Source organism: Schistocerca cancellata, chromosome 7 (genome assembly GCF_023864275.1).
Source record: "Schistocerca cancellata isolate TAMUIC-IGC-003103 chromosome 7, iqSchCanc2.1, whole genome shotgun sequence".
NCBI lineage: Eukaryota > Metazoa > Arthropoda > Insecta > Orthoptera > Acrididae > Schistocerca > Schistocerca cancellata.
In genome coordinates this window covers 226,775,617-226,798,953 of record NC_064632.1, presented here as the reverse complement: position 1 = coordinate 226,798,953, position 23,337 = coordinate 226,775,617, and the positions used below count along the sequence as shown (strand labels likewise).

The window sequence follows — 23,337 nt, the reverse complement described above, 5'->3', positions numbered from 1 at the left end:
AGCACAAAGGCAGCTGAATTGTACCACACATGTTACATCAGATGTTTCATAGGTTCAGTGTAATTTTTTACTCAAAGAATCAATAGCTGAGGTAAAGGACATAGTATGTTACTGACAGTGAAGCAGATGCCGGATGGCAGCTTCAAGTTTTGTAGCCCACTTGATGTTTTTTTTTTTTAATTATTATTTTATTTTTCACTAGTAGGTTGCAAGTCATGTTGCAAAATAAGTCTTGTTTGAAAGGCACACAACAACGTAAAAAAAGTTATATGTTTAATACACACCTGATATAAGCTACGAGGATACAGCATGATATGTAATAACACCCTATAAATATGATGCCATAGGTGGCACTGGTTTCTTGCATTGTATATATCACTATATAGCTTCAGCAAATAAAGAAAAAATGCGTTGATGAAGTCTTCTCGGGTTATCAGTTGAGTGAAGGTGACATTCTGCAGCTACATTTCGACAAGTTTCCTACTCGTAATTTGCAGGAGAAGTGTTGGGTTCACGTCCAGTATGTATCTTTACAGATGGTGAACAACAGGTTCCTCTGCCTTGTCTGCAATGGCTACGCCAATCACACACCTCCAGAAGGGGTGTGGCGAATGGGCGAGGGGAATCCTGTTTTTGGCCTAACCATTGCAAATGAGGCAGAGGAGCTTGCGCTCCAGCATCTATAAACGAATGAACTTGACATTAACCTGACCCTTCGCCTGAAGATCGAGTAGGAAACTTTTCCAAACGTAGCCACAGAATGACACAGTGACCTGGCTGATAACCCAAGAAGACTTCATCTTCGAAATTCGTGTAGAAAGTTTGCATTCCCGTATAGAAACTGCATTTTTAACCTTGTAAACATATTATTTTATATACCTGTGACAGAGAGCATTTCATATAAATCTAATGTTGAAGTTGTTGGAAATTCTATAAGTAAACAGGCTTTTCTTGAACATTATGGAATATGTATGTACTAGGTTATGAAATAGTGAAAATATTACTTACAAATATGAAATTAAAACAGTCTCTAACTAGAATGAATTATTCTGTTTGGTCACATTGATGAAGGCTGTAGGAGCCCTGTGCTTTTATCTCATCCATAACCATATAACAAGACAACATTGTTTTTGAGAAAGTGAATGTTAACCATTAGTATATGAAGCATCGAAGATTTTTAAAAGTAAAAAACTGTGCATTGTAGGGAGAAAATTTTTATGTTACAGAATGTGTCTCAACAGTTTACAGGGTGTACACAATAATTGTTTACAATGTATCACAGTGGTGTAGAGGAAGTTGAGATGAACAGTTTGATATGGGACACTAGTGGTCTATCAAATCTGGAAATTATGACAAATTGGCCTAAAAAAAAAAAAACCACCTAAGCTATAGCATATGGCACAATGTGCATAATTGTCAGTATTCATTCACTGTCTGTCCACAAAGTATTTGTCCTACAGAAGGAATGAATATGACATTTTCTTGTAGGAAATTTAATGTAGTTTAATCTTGCACTGGAGTAAATTTTCACCAGAGGCTGCAGTTTTTGAGTTATTTGAAAAAATTGTGCCAAACTTACTTTCAAATGCACCTCCACAATCTCCCTACACTGGGCTGGATTTTAGTATGTTGTAAGTGGCACTCCCACCTGCTGCTGTACAAAAATTTGTGACTACACAAATTGTTTCCACATTCACCTCTTTTTGGTCTTCATTGACTGGGCTGTCACATCACCAGCTTAGTCGGCTATTTTACTAACATTAAAAAATTTGATGCATACACTAATTTCCTTTACAATTCAATCTTGCTGTAACTCCTACGAACACAGTAGTTTTGTTGTAAGGATGCCACACAAACAAAATTATTTAACTAGTAATTTTACACTGTTAAAATTAACAAACTTGTGAGATAAAATTTACACAAACATCATTTACACAAGCTTGAAGAGTCACATCAGTTTTACAATTTGTACAAGCACAACTAAGTCAGTGGTGTAATAATAGCCCCCAAAATGAAGCCAAAAAAGTTGAATCAGGAAATAATTTATGTAGTTAAAAATTTTTGTACAATTGTAGGAGGGAGTGCTGAGAACAACGTACTAAAAATCCTGCTTAGTGAGAGGTGAATGTGAGAGTGTGGGTGCATTTAAAGAACACTTTTGCACATTTCTCTTGAATAACTTGAAAACTGCAGCTTCTAGCGAAAACTTGTTCCAATACAAAATTAAGCTATATTAAATTGTGTGCATTAGGGGTGGATGGGGAGAGAAAGGAAAGGGAAGGGAAGGAATCATTGATATCAGCTGCATGGGACTCCTGCTTATTTGGCAGTTGCGTTAACTACTGCAGCATTTGGACACAGTGTTTATCACAGTTGTGTGGGCCATTTCAGCATCTGTCCCGGCTAACCCACATTCTCACCAAGTGCTACCTATCTGCAGTCTCTGTCCATGTCCTCCATGCTCGCTATATTCATATTCCTGTGGGAGGCAAACATATTTGTGCATCTGCACTGAAGAAGTGGATTAATGGCCCGTCGAGGTGAATCAGTTATGTGAATACATGGAGCCTGTGCTTTTCAAAGGCCCAGCATACATTTTCACTTGTCACCACTGATTGCGTATAGAGTCCATCAACAAAACCTTTCCTTCCCCCCCCCCCCCCCCCCCCCCCCCCCCTCCTCCCTCCCTGCCACCTCCACCTTCAGTTCACCTAATATGTGTTTGAAAGAACAGACACCACCCATTGATACATTAACTATCTACCAAAAAAGGCCCTATTAATGCTTTCTATTGTAATCCCCACTCATGACGTTTTTCAGATTCCTTGTATCACTCTCCTTCTGCTCCATGGAGAAGCAAGCAACCCTTCCCTGATTGTCATTTGGTGCATGTTCGACACAATTATTTGCATGTAAAGGCCACGTATGGTCGCTGGAGGCCTCAGTGTTTTCTGTGGATTTGGATGTCGTCTCCGACATCCCGCAAGTGTCACCCCAGCATATTCTGCTCTCAATGGTAGTGTATGGATGACAGATTGAGTTTCAGATAGCCACGGGAGTGTCGGTAAGCCCAATTATCTTAAATATGTACTGGCTCTTGGGCTGCCCTGCATTGCATTAGCCACTAACTCAAGTTGTTTCTCATAGAAAACAGTGTATTCCTTTGCGGGGACAATTTTCTGCACGTTAGAAGAAAGTGCAATGGCAACTTACATTGTGAGTGGTAAATTTAGTAAATTCGCTGTAGGTTGAAAATATTTGTGAGTTAGATGTCTCTTTTTTTTTTTTTTTTCTTCCAGATAGTTGACAAGGTATGTTTAGCATCAGTCAATCCCCTTCCAAGATTTGGGCTCTTTACTACAGTTGTATAACTAGTTGTTTCGGAATATCTTGAATTGGACAGACAATTTGAGTGTCACATCTCCCTCAAGTATCTGCAATACCTAAATTTCGTCCACTCACACCATTCCCTTCCCCTCCGTGATAAAGTCAAGGTCAAGTTGCAACATTGGCAGGACCTCGGCATTGTTCCTCCTATTTCATCGAGTCAGTGGGCGAACTCCCTGCTGGTGATTCAGTGGTGTTCATTTGTGGCAATTTTAAACAATCAATAAATGGGCAATTTGCCATGGACTCGTATCCCATTCTGTGGCCAGAGGAGTTGACAAATTTGTTAGGGGGCCAGTATTCCTCGTTTATCGACTTGCACGATGCATAATTGCAATTGTCCCTGGATGGGATCCCTCTTCTCGAAGTTTCTCAGTGCTCGACATCCTATTTGGGCTTTCGTCAGTTTAATCGCTTGTCTTTTGGAATATTATCTGGAACAATTGATTCGAAACATTTCTTTTTGCCTGAAATACCCTGATGTCAGCTTGGTCACAAGGTCCATGTGCAAGGAGCATTTGTGGATTCTGCAGATGGTTTTCCAACACGTTCTGGAGAACAACCTTCATTGTAAATTAGAAAAATGTTGATTTTTTTCCAAGGTGCTTTTGTGTTGTGTGCTCTGCAAAGATGGCCTGGTTCGTACAGGTGATCACTTCAGTGCCCAAGAAACTGCAGGAGTTAGAGTTCTTTTTGGGCAGGTTTTCATATTATGATAAGTTTATTCCCCTGGCCACACACATCTGCCATCCTCTTAACTGGCTTCGCCAGAAAGGGTTCATATTTGTCTGGTCTGCACTTTGTCAATGAATTTGTCACTCCCTGAAGCAGTGTTTGTGCTTCACACCCAGTTTGGCTTCTTTTACACACGGTAAACCTTTGATCTTGGCCAGTGACATGACCCTGTGTGGCGTTGGTGCAGTTCTGTCACATTGGAACACATATAGCACCAAACAGCCCATTGCTTACACATCAGAGCTGCTTTTCACGACACAACATAATGGTTCACGTGAGAGAAAAGGAGGCAGTGGCTATCGCATGGAGCAAAATTCCTACTTGTAACTAACCACAAGTCACTAGTTTAATTATTCAGCCCTCATTCCAAACTACCGGGTAGGGCTGGCCACTGACTGCAGAGGTTGGTGCTTTCCCTCAGTAATTAACCTTATGACATTCAATACTGGTCCACCACACAGCATGCAAATGTGATAATTGTCAGCAGGACCAAATCCAGAAGTCAACCAACAGTAGGCCATCGTTTTTGCCTTGTATGATGCCTTGCAGCAGAACTTGTTGCATTTTCCTTAGATGGCACAGGATGTCATGGCAACAGTGGGAAAATCATTTCAGTTGTCCATGTGGGGTGACCTGAGTGCACTCTTTTGGGAGTGGATTCATTGTGACATACATTTGTGATTTGGTATTGTCCACGGAGTCCTCAAGCTTGCCATGGAAGAGCAAAACTGTTGAGTTGTTGTCCCTCCAGCATTGCACCCTCACATATTCCAGCTGCTTCATTTGTTGCACTAGGTTATGATGTGTATGAAGGCTCTGATACATTGTCACGCCTGTTGGGCAGAGACTGATCACAATGTTAGACACCTTGTGCAGGCTTGCATAGCCTATGCACAACACAATGCTGTGGCACCCCATCAGTTTTTCCTTGGCCGTTTCCAGAGCATTCTTGAGTCACAATACATATTGACATCTTTTGAAAGCATGTGGTTGTTTGTGATTGATGCCTTGTCAAATTTCCCATACACCCCGAAACATGCTCCACAATGTTGACAGCAACTGTTTGCACATTGTCAGCCATTTCTGATATCAAGCCTCTCCCCTCCAGATCCTCGTATCTGACAACAACTGGCACCTTGTGTCATGGGAGTTTGAAGACTTTTGCATTTGCAATGGTATCAAGCATCTGACTATCACCACATTTCACCCTCTGTCTAACTTGGAGGTAGAGCATTTTGTGCTTATGTTCAAGACCCATATAAGAAATCTGTGTTTGCTTTGTCATACAGTGATGCCCTATCAAGTTTGCTGGCTTTGTACCAGGTGATGCCAATTAACAAGATGTAGTCAGGCAGAGCATTTGCATAGGTACCAAGTGGAGAATCTCTTGGAATTCTTGCACTCCAACTCATATACCTTGGAACATCGCCGCTTGCCATGTTTTCTCACAGCGCTGTTGTTTGGTCCTGGTGTCTTCGTCAGCAGCAGGGGTGGATGCCAGATGTAATAGTGGGCCACAAAGCATGGCAGTTGTTTGTAGTGGATGTCGGTCAAGCCTAACTGAACCATCATTCTAATCAGTTGTGTCTGCAACCTGTTGGATCTTCAACACCATTGTCTCCAAGCCATCTGGGCATTGGGATCAGTCGTAAAGTTGTTCCAATGGAAGGCTCCCAGTAGTGGCAGTGTGCACGATGCTGCTGTATCCATTGCACCCTCCACTATCCTATCTTCGACCAAGGAATAGGGCATCTGTGGGATGGTTCCTGTGCATTCCACTGCAGTGTCCATGAAATTTGAACCAGTGCCCTCTTTTTCCCCACTCACCGGTGGCTGAGTCCTTACCTGTGCCCATGCCAGCTGTTATCCCAGCCTTCCTGCAGAGCAAGCTGTGTTGGCATTGTCTCCTCGGATGGTCAGTCCAGTCAGGGAATCTCACGCCCATCTAGTTTTTGCACTAGAGGTCGTGGCACAAACTGGGCCATTTTTGGTCCTATGTGGCCTTTTTATGGGGAGGCATTTAGTACTGCCACCAGTGGTTGACGTGGATGCAGAGGAGCTGTTGTTGGTATGGCACCAGAATATCACAGATCACTGCCATGGGTGGCATGCATAAAGTGTGATGTGGGACAGAGCCATTGACCAGGTGTTTACCTGCTGGCAATCATAGGCTTGGCCTGCAGTTCTAAGTCCAGTTTCAACGCCCATGGACCAAGCCGTAGCTCCATCAATTCTATGTGCTCCATTGTCAGTCACACGCATTGGTCCCATGTTGTGATTATCTGTGGTTTGTTCTCTTTGTGGTGTTAAGACTTTGTGTTCCCTTGTAGATTAACTCGGATGTCAAGATTCATTCCCCTAGATTAAGGTGGATGCTAGGATAGTTCCTTTAAAAAGGGCATGGCCAATTTCCTTCTTCATCCTTCCCCTGTCTGAACTTGTGCTTAATTGTTAATGAGCTTATCATCAGTGAGACATGAAACAATCTACCTTCTTTAATTTTCAAATGAGCTCAGATATCACATTTACCTCGATTGTGAACTTAACAAATATTCTCATTCAGCTGTGTTGATTTCTTTGCGGTAACATGGGATGTTTTGCAATGCTAAAGGTTTCAGTGTCTAACAATTGAATATGCCTTTGTGTGTGTACTCTGTTCTCATTATGTGCAGTGTAAGAATAAATAATAATAATAATAATAATAATAATAATATGTAACTGATGTAGTACTTCTTTTCTTGAGATCTCTTAAATAGAGAAGGTAGAAACCAGGGAGGGGTTGGGGGGGAGGGGGAGCAGAAGTAGTAACATCATTGCAATTAGAATGTGTGCTTAGCTTTAAAGATAGTTGGAGAAAGAACCTGGCAATATTTTACAAGACTGCTCTCACACATCCCAAAGATAACCAAAAGTGTCATAAATTATGATGAAGAGATTAAGCCTGATATGGTAATACTCGTATTAGCAAGTATTGAGTTTTATTTCTGGAACTCGCAGACAACAGCTTCTGTGTACATTGCAAAACACTTGAGTTTAGATTTAAGCATTGCTATTCACAATATATATAAAGCATTGCTATTCACAATATATATAAATGACCTAGTAGATAGTGTCGGAAGTTCCATGCGGCTTTTCGCGGATGATGCTGTAGTATACAGAGAAGTTGCAGCATTAGAAAATTGTAGCGAAATGCAGGAAGATCTGCAGCGGATAGGCACTTGGTGCAGGGAGTGGCAACTGACCCTTAATATAGACAAATGTAATGTATTGCGAATACATAGAAAGAAGGATCCTTTATTGTATGATTATATGATAGCGGAACAAACACTGGTAGCAGTTACTTCTGTAAAATATCTGGGAGTATGCATGCGGAACGATTTGAAGTGGAATGATCATATAAAATTAATTGTTGGTAAGGCGGGTACCAGGTTGAGATTCATTGGGAGAGTCCTTAGAAAATGTAGTTCATCAACAAAGGAGGTGGCTTACAAAACACTCGTTCGACCTATACTTGAGTATTGCTCATCAGTGTGGGATCCGTACCAGATAGGGTTGACGGAGGAGATAGAGAAGATCCAAAGAAGAGCGGCGCGTTTTGTCACAGGGTTATTTGGTAACCGTGATAGCGTTACGGAGATGTTTAACAAACTCAAGTGGCAGACTCTGCAAGAGAGGCGCTCTGCATCACAGTGTAGCTTGCTCGCCAGGTTTCGAGAGGGTGCGTTTCTGGATGAGGTATCGAATATATTGCTTCCCCCTACTTATACCTCCCGAAGAGATCACGAATGTAAAATTAGAGAGATTAGAGCGCGCACAGAGGCTTTCAGACAGTCGTTCTTCCTGCGAACCATACGCGACTGGAACAGGAAAGGGAAGTAATGACAGTGGCACGTAAAGTGCCCTCCGCCACACACCGTTGGGTGGCTTGCGGAGTATAAATGTAGAATGTAGATGTAGATGTTTTACTGTACCTTGTGTGATTTCATTAGCTGAAGAAATATGGGGATTAATTTTTTAGCATAAGTTTGTTATGTAAACAGTGTAATCATGGCAATCGCACAGTGTTTTTGCATGCAATGCAATAACAGGCTTTGAAAACTGTTACCTGTCTGTGCCCACAATTAAGGAGAGTTCATGGAAATGAAGAATTATTCCACTGTGGTATCCAGAAAATAAAATCATGCAGACATTTTCATTCTGATACAGAATATGAAAAACAGATCATGAAGTCGTATCATTAAAATATATGAAGTTTTTCTGCTTGAATTTATTACTGGACCTTTTACCCCTGCTTACTTTTTAAACCATATTTCGATGTATACATTATTTGTTGACAGTGTGAAAGAGAACAGCAAAGATGGCAAACCAGCTCTAGATGTTGTTTCTGCAGAGCACACCAAGCTTGTGGCCATGGTAAATGAGCTAGAAGGAGAAGAAAAAGCACGAACATTAGAGCAACCAACAGAGGAAGTGAGTCGAAAGCGGAAATGTGAGGGGGAACTTGAAGGAGAGCCTGTACCCAAGGCTGTAAAGACTGCAGCCTCTGACAGAGATAAGGATCCAAAGGCTGCTGATATTATGGTACGCTAAAAGTAGTAATGTGTCATTAACACATGTGATCTGTAATGTCTGTGAACATGTTTCAGCATCTACTACAAACATGATTGCGAAATTCTTCAATTCAGCCGTACTTCAAGTTGTGAAAGCAATTGCTGTAATTTATGAGGGTCCTGGTAAGAGGTTGAAAGCTAGCAGCACAGCAAATAAGATAAGCTACCGCTTTTTATATAATATATTTAATTACCATATCATTTATTGATGGAGTCAACTACTCTCTCTCATCAGTAGTTTTCTAAGCTTTCAAGTTAACCTCATTTATTTGTGAAGATGCTGAGATACTGATGGAGCTGTATGTGTAAACATTTCTGCGGTCATAAGAGTTTTTATGTATCTTTCAGAAGAAAAGAACACTTTCTTTACATTTTTCAACAAATTTTATGCTTCATCGGGTTCACTTGATCCAGAAGTCACAAAATGCAGTAGCTAAAATTCAAAAAATAGAAGCGAGAGAGCTAAGTAAGTGAACACCAATACTTGCAACAAAATTCACTTCAGAGAACACAACAGCATGTATCCTCAGATCAACAAATAAAAAAGAAGCTGCATCGAAATGTGAAAATATTTTGTTGGCACCCCAGCACACACATCAAAAGATTGAAGTGTTTGTTTTTTCTGCACATAGTTTGAGAGTGGAATGGTAGAAAAGTAACTTGAAGGTGGTTTGATGAACCCTCTGCCAGGCATTAAATTGTCAGTTGCGGAGTAGTCATGTAGATGTAGATCTAATTCAGATATGGGCAGAAAAGAAAAGAATAAAGTAGAGCGACACCTCTATGTAAATAACATCACATACAGCAAATATACTGTGACAACCCACAGGTACGGTTAATCAGACATAAAGAAGCCTGGTGACTTAAAAAGATCTTGTAGAGAGGTACAGGGAATTTTAGAATGTGAGGTTATCCAAACTTGAAGAAATTAAATGTTGTGTGGCTTAACAATGTTGTCTGACTTGTGCATCTCCAGGGGAGGCCATTAGTGTTCCAGTACCAGAGACAATCACCGTACATCTTCATCTCGATAATTTAACACCAAATCCCAGATAACTTTTTGACCTCAGTGTTCCGTCAATAGGAATCTCAGAATGTGGGAGAAGTATATTGAGATTTAGGAAAATGTTATGGTAGGTTGTATTTTCATTCACTTGAGACATTCACTGTTGTATACTCTAGGCAGTTATGACGGGTGGCAAGTTGGTAAAGGTTGTGCAAATAAATGCATTGCAAAGTGCCATTGCAATGACAGAAGTATAGAAAAGGGTGGAAGATTTGGACATGGATGTAATGTGCAACTATGAAGAACATATCGGAACTTGTCAGCAATGAAGCCCAGCTGAGTTCAGATAGTAATTACCGAATCCAGAACAGTGACTGAAAATATCTGAAGTGGTCAGCAATGAAGCCCAGCTGAGTTCAGATAGTAATTACTAAGTCCAGAAGAGTGACTGCCATTGCTGTTTAGAAAGGGACATTACAGTCACAAAACTAAGTAAGGTGTGCAGTGAGCCTGCGGGACCCATAGATATACTGGCTTGCCGACATGCATCTTTCCATACCAGCATGAGATAGCCCCATACTTAAGTCTGAGACTGGTTGTCACTATTGTAGATATCAGATATCATGTCATTGTTCTTGATGCCAAAGTAATATCCGTACCATGACAGCAGGGAGACTGAACAATAGGAGGGTAAAACTAGTAGACTTGATTCAAAAATTAGGCTTTCATATTCTGAATTGACTTGTTTCTACATTGTACATAATGGGAAAGCAGAAGAAACAATGAATGTAGACTTTGGGCACTAAAATTGAAGTTCAGTGCGTCTGAGAATGGCAAGTATTAGAGGGGGTCACTATGAGTGATGATAACATAATACTGTTTGACCTTAAAAAGCCTTAGCTAACTGTACCACTTGGATTTACAACTGTGAAAATGTTGACTAAGAGCTTCTGAGGAATGAGGAATTACAAGCTCCAGAGACAATTTCCAATTTTTGCAGTGAAGTGCAGGCCTTATACAAAGCACAAAATGTAGTTTAAGATTGCATTAAACTACACCATCAAATGAAGAACTGATGACTCAAGTGAAATCTATAAACTTCCTCTACTTGGAAACCAGGAAGATGTGTAGAGGTGAAATTCAAATCAAGCAAATAAAAAAAACATGCCAACCAATGAGCCTTTTTAATACCCTAAATTACAAGAAAAGCTATTCTTATTGTGGTTACGTACCTATTTAGAGATGACTATAGTCAATAGGGGTAAAAGATCTATCAAAGATTCAAGAGCACAGCCAGAAAAAAATGGATTTTTAGCTCTAGTGCAGAGCTGGTGCTTGCACAACAAACTGCAAATGGAAGTAAATAAAACAAATTGTACACTTCTGAGTGATAAATGTCTAGGCACAGAATCTGACCGCCAGGCAAAATAAAATGTCAATCAAAAGGCAAAATTAGTATCTTGGTTTCTATCTGGACAACAGAGTCTGATGACTATTGAGTACATAAAAGCAGTCTCTGAATTGGCCTCAAAAATCATGCGTAAGACAGTTAGTATCACTGCAGTTTACCATTGGGTGCCACCTGACACAGTGAGGTGGTATCATTAGGCAACCCTAATGGCTATAGTTTCATTCATAGCCATTGTTTGTCCAAATAAACTGAAGCAAGAATGACCAGTAAAGATTCTGAGATGAATGTAGAAGAAAATACTCTTACTATTGATGGCTGCTTATGGAAAACCACCAATAGATTTCCTACTCATATTCATGGGAATATAACCTGTAGACCAACATGAACGAAGAAGAGGAACCATGTATGGCCCCCAAGGAGTAAATATAAGAGAAGTGCAGGCCATAACTGGAGAGTTACTAAATAGTGGACATGCAGTATGAAGAGGGATGAACAAGGAATGGCAGAATGGGGGAAGAGACGTGCTGGCCATAGTGTGGCTAACTTCTGCCTTATGTTAAAAAATAAGTAGGATGAAGCATTTACGTCTATGGTCCATTTCATGTCTGGGCATGCGCTAAGGTAAAAAACAGAAAGAATATTATGTTCAGTTAATAACTAAACATCTTGCAGAAGCCTCTTCAGGAACCTTGAGCTCCTTACACTTTTTTACCGCTACATTTATTTCCTATTTGTGATTTATAATAAGTGACCCCTCTATGACCACGGCCTTGCTGATGTGGGATGGCATGCATGCCTCAACAATATAGGTAGCCTTACCACAGATGCAACCACAATGGAGGGTTTTGCCGGCCGGAGTGGCCGAGCGGTTCTAGGCGCTACAGTCTGGAACCGCGCGACCGCTACGGTCGCAGGTTCGAATCCTGCCTCGGGCATGGATGTGTGTGATGTCCTTAGGTTAGTTAGGTTTAAGTAGTTCTAAGTTCTAGGGGACTGATGACCTCAGAAGTTAAGTCCCATAGTGCTCAGAGCCATTTGAACAATGGAGGGTTTTCTGTGGAGAAGCCAGAATAATGCATGGATCCTAAAGAGGGGCACCTAGTAACTGGAATCTGACACGACTCGTACATGCAGGCTGGCCGGCCAAGAGTGTTGACGGTGAGTCGCCAAAACCACAGAAAGAAACAACTATGGACAACAACGACAGTTATGGACGGGTACAACAGAATGGAGAGACTGAAGAGTGAAGCATATCGAGATCCTAGATGTATCAAGATCAGGAACCCAGCAATGATGGATACGACATGTGATACCAGAGCGCAGTTGGAACACAACTGACTTCTGAGCCCCTTTGTTGCCGGCTTTGTAGAGCCGCTGTGAGTGCCGATAGGCCGGCACAGTGGATGTAGCCAGCGCACAGCACTGTGGTGGCAACAGCAGTGCTCGCAGGTTAAAGGGGCTCAGCCTAGCAGTTGTCATCTATGTCTCTGCCTTGTGGCAGGCTGTCCCTCCCCCTCGAAATGGGCGCATAGGGCCTGTATCACCCGGGCCGATGTTTTGGGAGGTGAACAGGTGCTGTCCCGTCAGTGGAGGCCACCAGCTATGAGAAGGAGCACGGGACATAGTGCACTGCACTGGGGAACTACAGAGTGGGGGGGGGGGGGGGGGTGACTGTGGAGCAGACAGAGGCTGTGGTAACTTCTCGACTGCCATACCTGTGCCTAGGGGAGCTACCGACAGTTCCAGGAGTGCAAATGGCACTCATGAGGCGAGGGCAGAGACTCCAACTCAGAGTGACCCACTGGTGGAGGATTAGGCTGTAGGCGGGGACAGAGATGGTTCAATTGCCGATGCTCCAAACCTTTTGGATATCATCTGTTATAAGGCACTGCTCATCAGTGGCCTCTACCGTAGCTGGCATCCATGAGGGTTTTGCCCCTCAGGAGCGTGCCCAAACAGGCGAACCAGGAGGGTACCGACCAGCATGTCAGGTCTGGGGTGCCAGGAGAGGGAGGAGGGTACGTGGCTGTCGACCATGTTCTGCTGGGCTGCAGTCGAGGACAGGGTTGGACCCATATGTGCTCAGGAATATTGTGAGTTCTGCCATTGTGGTAGATGCACCCGTGGCCTTCAACATTTGTTGCTTAAATGTGCGTAGCATCCACTCTGCTTCACCATTCGAGGAGGGGTGGAATGGAGGGCTACATAGGTGTTTGATGCCATTAGCAATGCACAACTACCGGATCGGGAGCCAATTGGACCGTTATGTCATGGATCAGGGAATCGAAATATGAGGTTTTGCAAGACATGCTGGCACAGGTAAAATCATGACGACAACTCGAACCTTGTAAATCAGTCACCTACGAGTGATAAGACTGGTCACCGTGCTTGTGGTACTGATGGAACTCAAGGCACAATGCGACAACTTGCAACTATTGTGAATAATAGGTCAACAACAACGAAAACATTTCCTTGAAAGTGAGTGCAACCGAGTTTGAAAGAGGAGCCAACTTTCTAAGTAAGCAAAATGTCTCCATGGAAGCCCAAGAAAGGAAGAACAACCATTGGAGAGTGTTGTCAGAGACCCGAAAAGCAGTAAAGTGCTGTCTGAGCTGCATTGTACATGTCCCAATCCTCCTTGGTATCGTTAAATGGCGGAAATACGAGTGGGCCGGACTCCGCCTGGGAGGTGACCACAGTCGAGACATGTTGTGTACCTGTAATCAGTCTGACAGCAGCTGAATTTACTGACACAAAATGTCAGTTTGCTGATGGAAGTACTGTTGCAATTTCTGCTGCAGGAGCAGCTGTTGTTGTTGCTGTTCCAGGGGCTGTACAAGTTTCATGTCCATGTGCACCGTGAACCTTTTACCTTGTTGCCAATTCTAGTAATTGGAATCCGACACAGCTCGGAGCCGCAGGCCAACCAGATGTGAAGATAGATGGTGAGTCACCAAAACCACAGAAAGACAACAGCTGTGGACAACAATGAAGATGACAACAATAGCTATGGATGGATATAACAGAACACCTAGTCCAAAGACTAAACCATATCGAGACCCTAAACATGGCAGGATCTGAAACTGAACAACGATGGATACGACATATGATACCAGAGAAAAGTCAGAACACGACTGACTTCTGTCAGCTTTATAGGGCCCCTGTGAGTGCCAGTATGTTGGCATGACAGGCTTAGCTCGGTCGCAGAGCTGGGGTGATGACAGCAGTGCTCACATGTTATAGGGGTGCCGCCTAGCAGCTGTAGTCTACGTCCATGCCTTCCGGTGTGCCGTCCAAATTGTCAGACCAGGATACTACAGGACAGCTGCCTTTCCAGTTATTGCATGGTTAACATTCCGGATGATTGGCTGATCTGACCTTCTAACATTAGCCAATATGGCGTTGTTGCGCAGGTACTGTGAATGGCTGAAAGCAAATAGAAACTAGAACTTTTATTTTTCCAAAGGACATGCAGCTCTACTGTATAGTTAAATGATGATGGCTTCCTCTTGGGTAAAATATTCCGGAAGTAAAATAGTCCACCTGTGAATTCCCGGATCAGGAACTACTCAGGAGGATGTCATCAGGAAAAAACAAACTGGAATTCTGAGAGTTGGAGTGTGGAATGTTATTAATAGGATAGTTAGGTTTGAGAATTTAAAATGGATAGGTTGAAGTTAGATGTGGTGGGAATTAGTGAAGTGTTGTGCCTGCAAGAACAGGACTTCAGGTCAGGTTAGCATTGCAGATGACGAAGAGACTGAAAGAATTTGAACCAAGATAAAGGAAATTGTGCAGCCAGTTGAGGGAGACAAAACTTTTAATCGTGGTGCCTGACTGGAATTCAATAGTAGAAAAAGGGACAGAAGGAAAAACAGTAGGATAAAATGGACTGGGAAAAGAAATGAAAGAGAGAGCCATCTGGTAGAGTTGTGCACAGAGCATAATTTAATCATTGCTAACACTTGGTGTAAGAATCGTGAAAAAGGGTTTCATACATGTGAGCGACCTGGGGACACTCAAAATTTCAGATTGGCTTCATAATAAGACAGAGATTTTGAAACCAGATTTCAAGCTTTAAGACAGATTTGGACCAAACCATAATTTATTGGTTGTGAACTGCATATTAAAACTGAAGACACTGCCGAGAGGTAGGAAGTTAAGGAGGTGGGAGGTTGATATGTCAAAGGAACCAGAGGTTATTGAGAGTTCAGAGGAAGCGTTAGGCAAAGTTGGAGTGAAACAGGGGAAATGAATACAATAGAAGACAATTGCATATCATTGAGAGATGAAATAGGGAAGTCAGAGGAGGATCACAAAGGTAAAAAGACAAGGCCTCTTGGAAATAATGTAGGAGACATGGAATTTCATTAATGAAAGAAGAAAATGTAAAAACAAAGCAGGTTAAATGGATTACAGATGCCTAAAAACGAGATTGGCAGAAAATACAGAATGGCTAGAACAAATGCAAGGCTGTAGAAGCATACATAACTAGGAGAAATAAAAAATCTACTCACCAAGCAGCGGCATAACACACACACATAAAAGACAGTTGTGATTGGCAAGCTTTCGGAGCCAGTGGCTACTTCTTCAGGCAGAAGGGTTGAAGGGGAAGGAAGAAGGGTGAAGGAAAAGATCTGGTCTAGGGAAAAGGGTAGATTTTGGGAAAGTCACACAGAACCACAGGCCGTCTTTCCTTCTCATCCCGTACGGTAAGTCTCCCCTGACCTGCATTTCTGGTTGACTTTTCCAAAATCTACCCCTTTTCCTAGACCTCTCCAGTCCTTTTCCTTCACCCTTCTTCCTTCCCCTTCAACCCTTATGTCTGAAGAAGAAGCCATTGGCTCCAAAAGCTTGCCAATAACAACAGTTTTGTGTGTGTGTGTGTGTGTGTGTGTGTGTGTGTGTTCTGCCACTGCTTAGATTTTTTATCTATCCATTAAATAATTTTATCAATAATTGATTGTTTTCGTTGTTATAACCAGGAGAAAAATAGATGCCACCAATAGTGAAATTAATGAGATCTTTAGAGAAATGACAAGCAACTATATGTACATCAAGAGCTCAGATGCCTAGCTAGTACTAAGCAAAGATGGATAAGCTGAAAGATGGAAGGAATATATAGAGGATCTGTATATGGTAAACCAACTTGGAAGACAATATTGTAGAAAGAGAAGAGGAAGTAGGTGAAGATGAGAAGATGGGAAATATGATACTGCAAGAAGAATTTGACAGAGCACTGAAAGACCTACGAGGAAACAAGTCCCCTGTATGACAATATTTTAACAGATTTTTTGGGATCCTTGGGAGAGACAGTCATGCCATAACCATTCCACGTGGAATGCAAGATATGTGGGACATGTGAGATATCGTCAGACTTCAAGAAGAACATAATAATTCCAATTCTAAAGAAGGCAGATGCTGACAGGTATGCATAGTACACCAGTTTCATAAGTCATAGTTGTGAAGCCATGTATGGAAGTGAAATATGGACAATAAGCATTTCAGACAAGATGAGAATTGAATGTTTTGAAATGTTGTGCTATAGAAGAATGAAAATCAGCTGGTAAAACAAATAACAAATGAATCAAATTGGGGAAAATTTGGATGTGCCATCTGGATTCTTCCCACCAACACTAGTTTTTTTTCTGAACTGCAGATGGAAACTCTCCATACAACATAGTCTTCATTCACGTAAGCTCCCTAGCCTCAAATTTCGCTAGTCCCCATCTTCCATTTGCCTATTCCCTTCACTGATCCCACACCTGCTGTACACATACTTTCCATCCCGCCAGTACACTTGCATAAGCCTTTCCCATTCTCTACTTGTCTCCTGTCTACCTTGCCTCACCCCCCCCCCCCCCCCCAAAAAAAAAGTAAATAAATAAATAAAAATGAAAATCTCCTACCCCCTACAGCACAGCCTCCCAATGCTGTATCTAGCAGCCCACTATCCTATCCCTACCACATCCCTGCTTACTCCAACAGCCAGCACTGAAATCTTCCACCACCCATACTCTGCTGCCCCTCCCCATCCCATGCCTCATTTGTATCCCCACCAGCCATCCCACCATGCCTCTTTTGTATCCCCACCACCCATCCCAGCAAAGACAGCTGCTCGTCTCAGATGCAATCACAGTCAGGCGTTAGTGCCTGGAGGAGATGGTGGCCGTGTGTGTGTGTGTGTGTGTGTGTGTGTGTGTGTGTGTGTGTGTTGTCTAAATCTGACAAAGGGCTTAGTCTGGTAGCTAAATAATATCTAGCAGTCTTTTCATTGTGCCTGTTTGCTATTCAATACCTCCTTCGTGTGATGAGTAGCATCTATCCTTTCATGTTGGTATTATTGAATTGGGGAAAAAAGAAATCTGCGGTGCAACTTGACTAGAAAAAGGGGACTGGTTGATTGGACACATCTGGAGGTACCAAGAAATGGAAGGGAGTATGGCGGTAAAAATTTAGAGGGAGACCAAGGCTTCACTATGGTAAGTAGGTTCAGATGGGTGTAGAATGTGATAGCTATGGAGGGATGAGTAGCCTTCTACAGGATAGCATGAAGAGGTGCATCAAATCAGTATTCAGACTGCAGGTCACAAAATAACCACAAGAGTGAATTTAGAGTGAACTATGGTCTTCATAAGCTCAACACTAAATCTAAAAATAATTTCTGTGTAAGCTATACATCCCTGTATAGGGTTCAGAAATGAGTTTTGTTTCCTTGTGCAGAGGAGTTTTAACAGATTTCCAGTAGACACCAAGTAAGAAATTGAAAATTCAAAGTATTCAAAATGAAAATAAAAGAGTTTTATTAGCAACTCTAATGAAGTAATTCTCTTAAGCATCAGTGTGAGTAGATTATCACTTAGTCATAATTTGTTGTTAGTATAATTTACAGGAGTAGCCTCCAGTGGCTGCTCCTACTAACTAATGAGGAAAGCCTCTTGTCTTGGTTAAACACTGTAGTAGTAGCAAAAGGCCATTCTAAACACTGTTGGCTATTTGGCTAGTATGTTTGGAATGAATACCAACGGGTGCCTGTAGAGTTTGGTCACATAGTGTACCTGGTAAATGAAACAAATCAGTAGCTGCATCCTATGCTGCTGTTCACCATTGCTGAAACAATGAAAAATGACAACGAACAGCAATGAAAGTTAGCACTGGTGAAGTAATCTCATCTAGTATTCAGAATTCTTAACAGAAGTAAAGCACTACCAGAATTTGTTGGCATATTGTTACAGTGTGAATTAGTATGCCAGTTTTAGTAGCCTAAAATATATGTTTTTGTTTCACAGTCACTTCTCTCCATGCCTTCAATACGTGAAAAGGAAAATAAGAAAGTTGGTGAAGAAATTTTAGACCTCCTCAGCAAGCCTACAGCAAAGGAACGATCGCTTGCTGAGAGATTCCGCTCACAAGGAGGTGAGAAAAATTAATGTATACCTTTCAGTGACATTTATTATTAGCTAAAATTTTCCTTCTCATGAAAGGCCTCAAAATATTGTACCAGGTGCTCAGGTGATGGAGTTTTGTCCTCATGGGACGAAGGTTGAGTGCATGAAGGTTAACTCTGCTGAAGCCTGTAAGAAGCTACACTTCAAAAAAATTATTCAAAAACACACAGATGAAGCCCTTGGAGACTGTTCTTTTTTAAATACATGCTTTCATATGGATACATGCAAGTAAGTTGTAAGAAGTGCGACTTTAACATAGAAAATTTAGTATTTATGTATTTATGTAGTGAAGGTAAAATGAAACCTTAGAAAAAAAAATCATATCGGTCCACCTGCATCCAAATGAAAGAACCTGCATTTTTCATTCGACAATACATGTGGCCTTTTCCTGTTGGAAACAAATCAGTGTAGTAGTTTCTTAATTTACTTGTTACCTTTGTTTGTGAGTGTCTGCTTTTGTTCTTGTCATATTAAGGTGAAACTATTCCCGCTGCTTACCAAGATGCTCTGTTTAATGATAAGTTAATGCCAAAAGAATTAATACATTTTTTTTTTAATTTGCATATCATTGTACATCTCTGTGGAGATTTTTGTTTGGGGATGTCATGCCATAAAAACCATAATTAATCCTTACGTGTATGAGGAAACAGTCAGAAAATGTGGATTACCAATATTGCCACATGCTTCTTATGGCCGTGGTTTGTGACTGTGTAATTATCATATAACTGATAAACTTCACAACAGATTTGAGGATGATGTGGTGTCCTTGTGATATTTGATAGAAATTGCTAAGATAGATTGTTGCAGTTTTACCATGCTGGTATAATTCCAGGCCACATAAAGTAGTCAGAAGTGATAAATATTAAGCAGAAAACTACTTTTTTGTTCATAAATAATGTATCCAATTTCTGTGCCAGAGATGTAGAATAAAAATGGAACATTATTTTAAAAGACACTTTTTAGCAGACGCCCCTCACTGTAACATAAAATAGTAATCGCATATAAAGTATAATACAAAGTTCCAGGATGACAGGTGTGTTCAACAGCCTTCATACTGAAATCATAACTGCATTTCTTTTTCTCAAGCAGTGTGTGTTTCAGAGTTACAGAATGAACTGCAAACCTTGGATGATGTTTTTGTAGGTGGTGTTTTCTTCCCTCAGCCTCCAAATCACATTTTCGGCACACCTGAAAAAATATTTTTTGAAACTGAATGGAAAAGATGAACATGGTCTTAAACTTCTATTGTCTACTTGTGCAGCATTGTGGCTAATTAGTTTCTGTACGTTATGTTAAATATATTCATATCGACATGGTAAGGTAGTTTCTTTACATTATGTTGCTTAATATATTCACCTGAAATACCTTACGCACTTCAGTCATTCCAACATTTTGCAGAAGAGAATCAGCCTGATCCTTCCATTTCTTGCTGACATGTATCACAGTTTGCAAGCCCTTTGTCACTTTTGATACCTCTCCTTCCAAAATAGACTTATTGCAAATAAAACAGGTGGTAGGATCCAGCATTATACTCTCAGTCCACAGAAAAGGAAAAAAAGAGTAATCAGAAACACTACACAACACAGCAAACTGAACTGTCCCACATAGCTTTAATAAATTCATGGTATCAACTCAACTAAACTGGGTAATTGTTGGGAAAAATGCCAGTGACAGGGGTAGGAGAATGTTGAGTGAATTGGAAGGGGAACTTTCAGATTTTTCATTGTTGGGCAACTAATCCTGACTTCAACATTACTGAACACACAAGAAATTTCTTTGATATATGTAATTTTTCTCTTCATTTACTTAACTAAGCAACAAAAGCTGCAAAAATTGTGCATTAATGGAATCCTGTTCCAACTCTTATATCTCTATAAGTATTTGCCTTACTTAAAATAAATGCAAAACTTTTTCTGTGTAGAGTTTTTTGAGGAATATTTTTTGTAATTTCAGTTCTCTTTTAAAAGTGAAATAATTTGTGCAAAAAAATTTTAAAAAATAGAAGAAATTCTCTTTTAGTGGGATGAAAAGGGATGATGCATCCTCCCTTTGGGAAGGTGTAGTGAGGGTGGCTTTTCTGTTTCTTACTGCTATACCCCATGTGAGTATTTTCCCAGAGCTTCAAAACTTTGTAAATTATTTTCCCCATTTGCTGTTTTTTGACTAGTTTGCCTGGAATAATACAAGCTTTCCTGGATGACAATCTGCAAAGACATTGGACTGAATGAAGGGTACTCATTAAGTTCCCCTCCAAGGTGTCCAGATATGTGTGGCTATCTCCATTGAAACATTGAACAATGTTGCTGCAGCGACCACTTGTTATTCCGCTATGTTGCTGGCTGCCGATGGTGGGCATTTTGAACATCTAACCTAACCACGTGCTTAATTGAAGACATTGTGATTAGTATTTAAATGTAAAACAAACACATAATAAATGGTTTTTGTTTCTTAAAGTGTGTATACTTTTTTTGGCAGATTCTGTATTTCATTATCTCTTCCTGGAAAATTCATATAATAAGCATTTCAGTACATACAGCATAAACAATGGAAGGGAAGGCGGGTTAATTTACATTGCCTTTTTTGGTCTTGTCATAAATTACTGCTGTATTGATAGATTGAATCTATAGAGTTGAAGGATGCTACTTTTGAAAGTGGAATATGATTTTCATGATACGGACCATTATCATTTACCGTGTAACTTAGTGCCAGAAACTGTTTTTTCACAAAGTTGTAACACTGTTTTGTTTTCCAGGTATGTGCATTATGAGGTAGATGGCCCTACTGTGCAGTTTCCAAAGGAAGCTGGTAGCAAGATAGAAAGTATAGAATGCAAAGCACTTGGCCGATCTCAAGAAATGACTATATTGTATCCTCCTCAGTGGATACAGTGTGATCTTAGATATCTGGATATGACAGTATTAGGTATTTTTGGAAAAAAAATGTGATTGACTCTTTCTTCCTTCAGAAGAATCACTATTTAGTTAGTTTTACATCTTTTGTTGCAACTGTAGAATCATGAGCAATGAAACTAAAAAAAAACTTTTATAGGAAGGTGTGATTTGTTTTCTTTTTGTTTATAGGGAAATTTGCTGTGATAATGGCCGATCCTCCATGGGACATTCACATGGAGTTGCCTTATGGTACAATGTCTGATGATGAGATGAGACAGTTAGGCATTCCAACATTACAGGATGAAGGACTTATATTTCTGTGGGTGACTGGAAGGTTAGTATTTTCAGTAAATAGTATTAAATACCTTAATGCAGTGAGAAACTTTTTCATGAATGTATATATTGGTGAAAACTAGAGAGCATCACAATTTGTCATTTGCCTTTTGCAGAACAATTTTGGGTTGAGTTTTATTTAAAAAAAAACAATCTAGATTCTACATTCATATCATAACAAAGATACCACTTAAGAGCATCTAAACTAGACAAAAATTAAAAATTGCACCACCTGCATATCTGCAGATGTGACGGCTTAGTCATAAGGGAAGTAGGGAATGAAAGGATAAGCTTTGTGAAACTAATAACGTAGTTTATATAATAGAGGGAAACATTCCACGTGGCAAAAATATATCTAAAAACAAAGATGATGTGACTTACCAAACGAAAGCGCTGGCAGGTCGATAGACACACAAACAAACACAAACATACACACAAAATTCAAGCTTTCGCAACCAACGGTTGCTTCATCAGGAAAGAGGGAAGGAGAGGGAAAGACGAAAGGATGTGGGTTTTAAGGGAGAGGGTAAGGAGTCATTCCAATCCCGGGAGCGGAAAGACTTACCTTAGGGGGAAATAAGGACAGGTGTACACTCGCACACACACCCCTATCCAACCGCACATACTCAGACACAAGCAGACATTTGTAAAGGCAAAGAGTTTCAGCAGAGATGTCAATCGAGGCAGAAGTACAGAGGCAAAGATGTTGTTGAAAGACAGGTGAGGTATGAGCGGCGGCAACTTGAAATTTGAAATTGCCGCCGCTCATACCTCACCTGTCTTTCAACAACATCTTTGCCTCTGTACTTCTGCCTCGACTGACATCTCTGCCGAAACTCTTTGCCTTTACAAATGTCTGCTTGTGTCTGTGTATGTGCGGTTGGATATGGGTGTGTGTGCGAGTGTATACCTGTCCTTTTTTCCCCCTAAGGTAAGTCTTTCCGCTCCCGGGATTGGAATGACTCCTTACCCTCTCCCTTAAAACCCACATCCTTTCGTCTTTCCCTCTCCTTCCCTCTTTTGTGATGAAGCAACCATTGGTTGTGAAAGCTTGAATTTTGTGTGTATGTTTGTGTTTGTTTGTGTGTCTATTGACCTGCCAGCACTTTCGTTTGGTAAGTCACATCATCTTTGTTTTTATATATATAATAACATGGTTTCGTTGTCAAATAAAAAAAGACAATAACCAAAATAAACACAGTCTATTGCAAGTGCACATATTTGCACACCTATGTAATCAAAATCTCATGCTGGGTAACATTCAGTAATTTGTCGCTCCATTTGCGCTGTAATCCTCTTTAGCATGCAATGCACCAGGTGGTCAATCCAGTCCCTCTACTTGAAAGCAGCCCTTCTGATGACATGTTGGAGGGTGAAGGGAGGGGAGGGTTCCCTGTGAGAATACACTATGAGTTAAAGTGCTCTGAAAGCATACTAAATTGTGTTCATGTCGCAGGTACCACAGGTCAAATGGTCATATTATACCCCCCCCCCCCCCCACCTTCCTCCACTCTCC

General features: G+C 40.9%; 1 protein-coding gene across 2 annotated transcripts in view; it reads left to right on the top strand.

The window, feature by feature from the left end:
- LOC126091861 (N6-adenosine-methyltransferase catalytic subunit) overlaps window positions 1–23,337 on the top strand; it is a 74,074-nt gene that overhangs the window by 13,526 nt on the left and 37,211 nt on the right. For both annotated transcript variants that reach the window (XM_049907135.1, XM_049907136.1), the window contains exons 5-9: window positions 8,460–8,703; window positions 18,439–18,565; window positions 18,654–18,825; window positions 21,350–21,519; window positions 21,678–21,822. In XM_049907135.1, coding sequence (XP_049763092.1) covers window positions 8,460–8,703; window positions 18,439–18,565; window positions 18,654–18,825; window positions 21,350–21,519; window positions 21,678–21,822 — 858 coding nt within the window. The remainder of the gene's footprint in view (window positions 1–8,459; window positions 8,704–18,438; window positions 18,566–18,653; window positions 18,826–21,349; window positions 21,520–21,677; window positions 21,823–23,337) is intronic.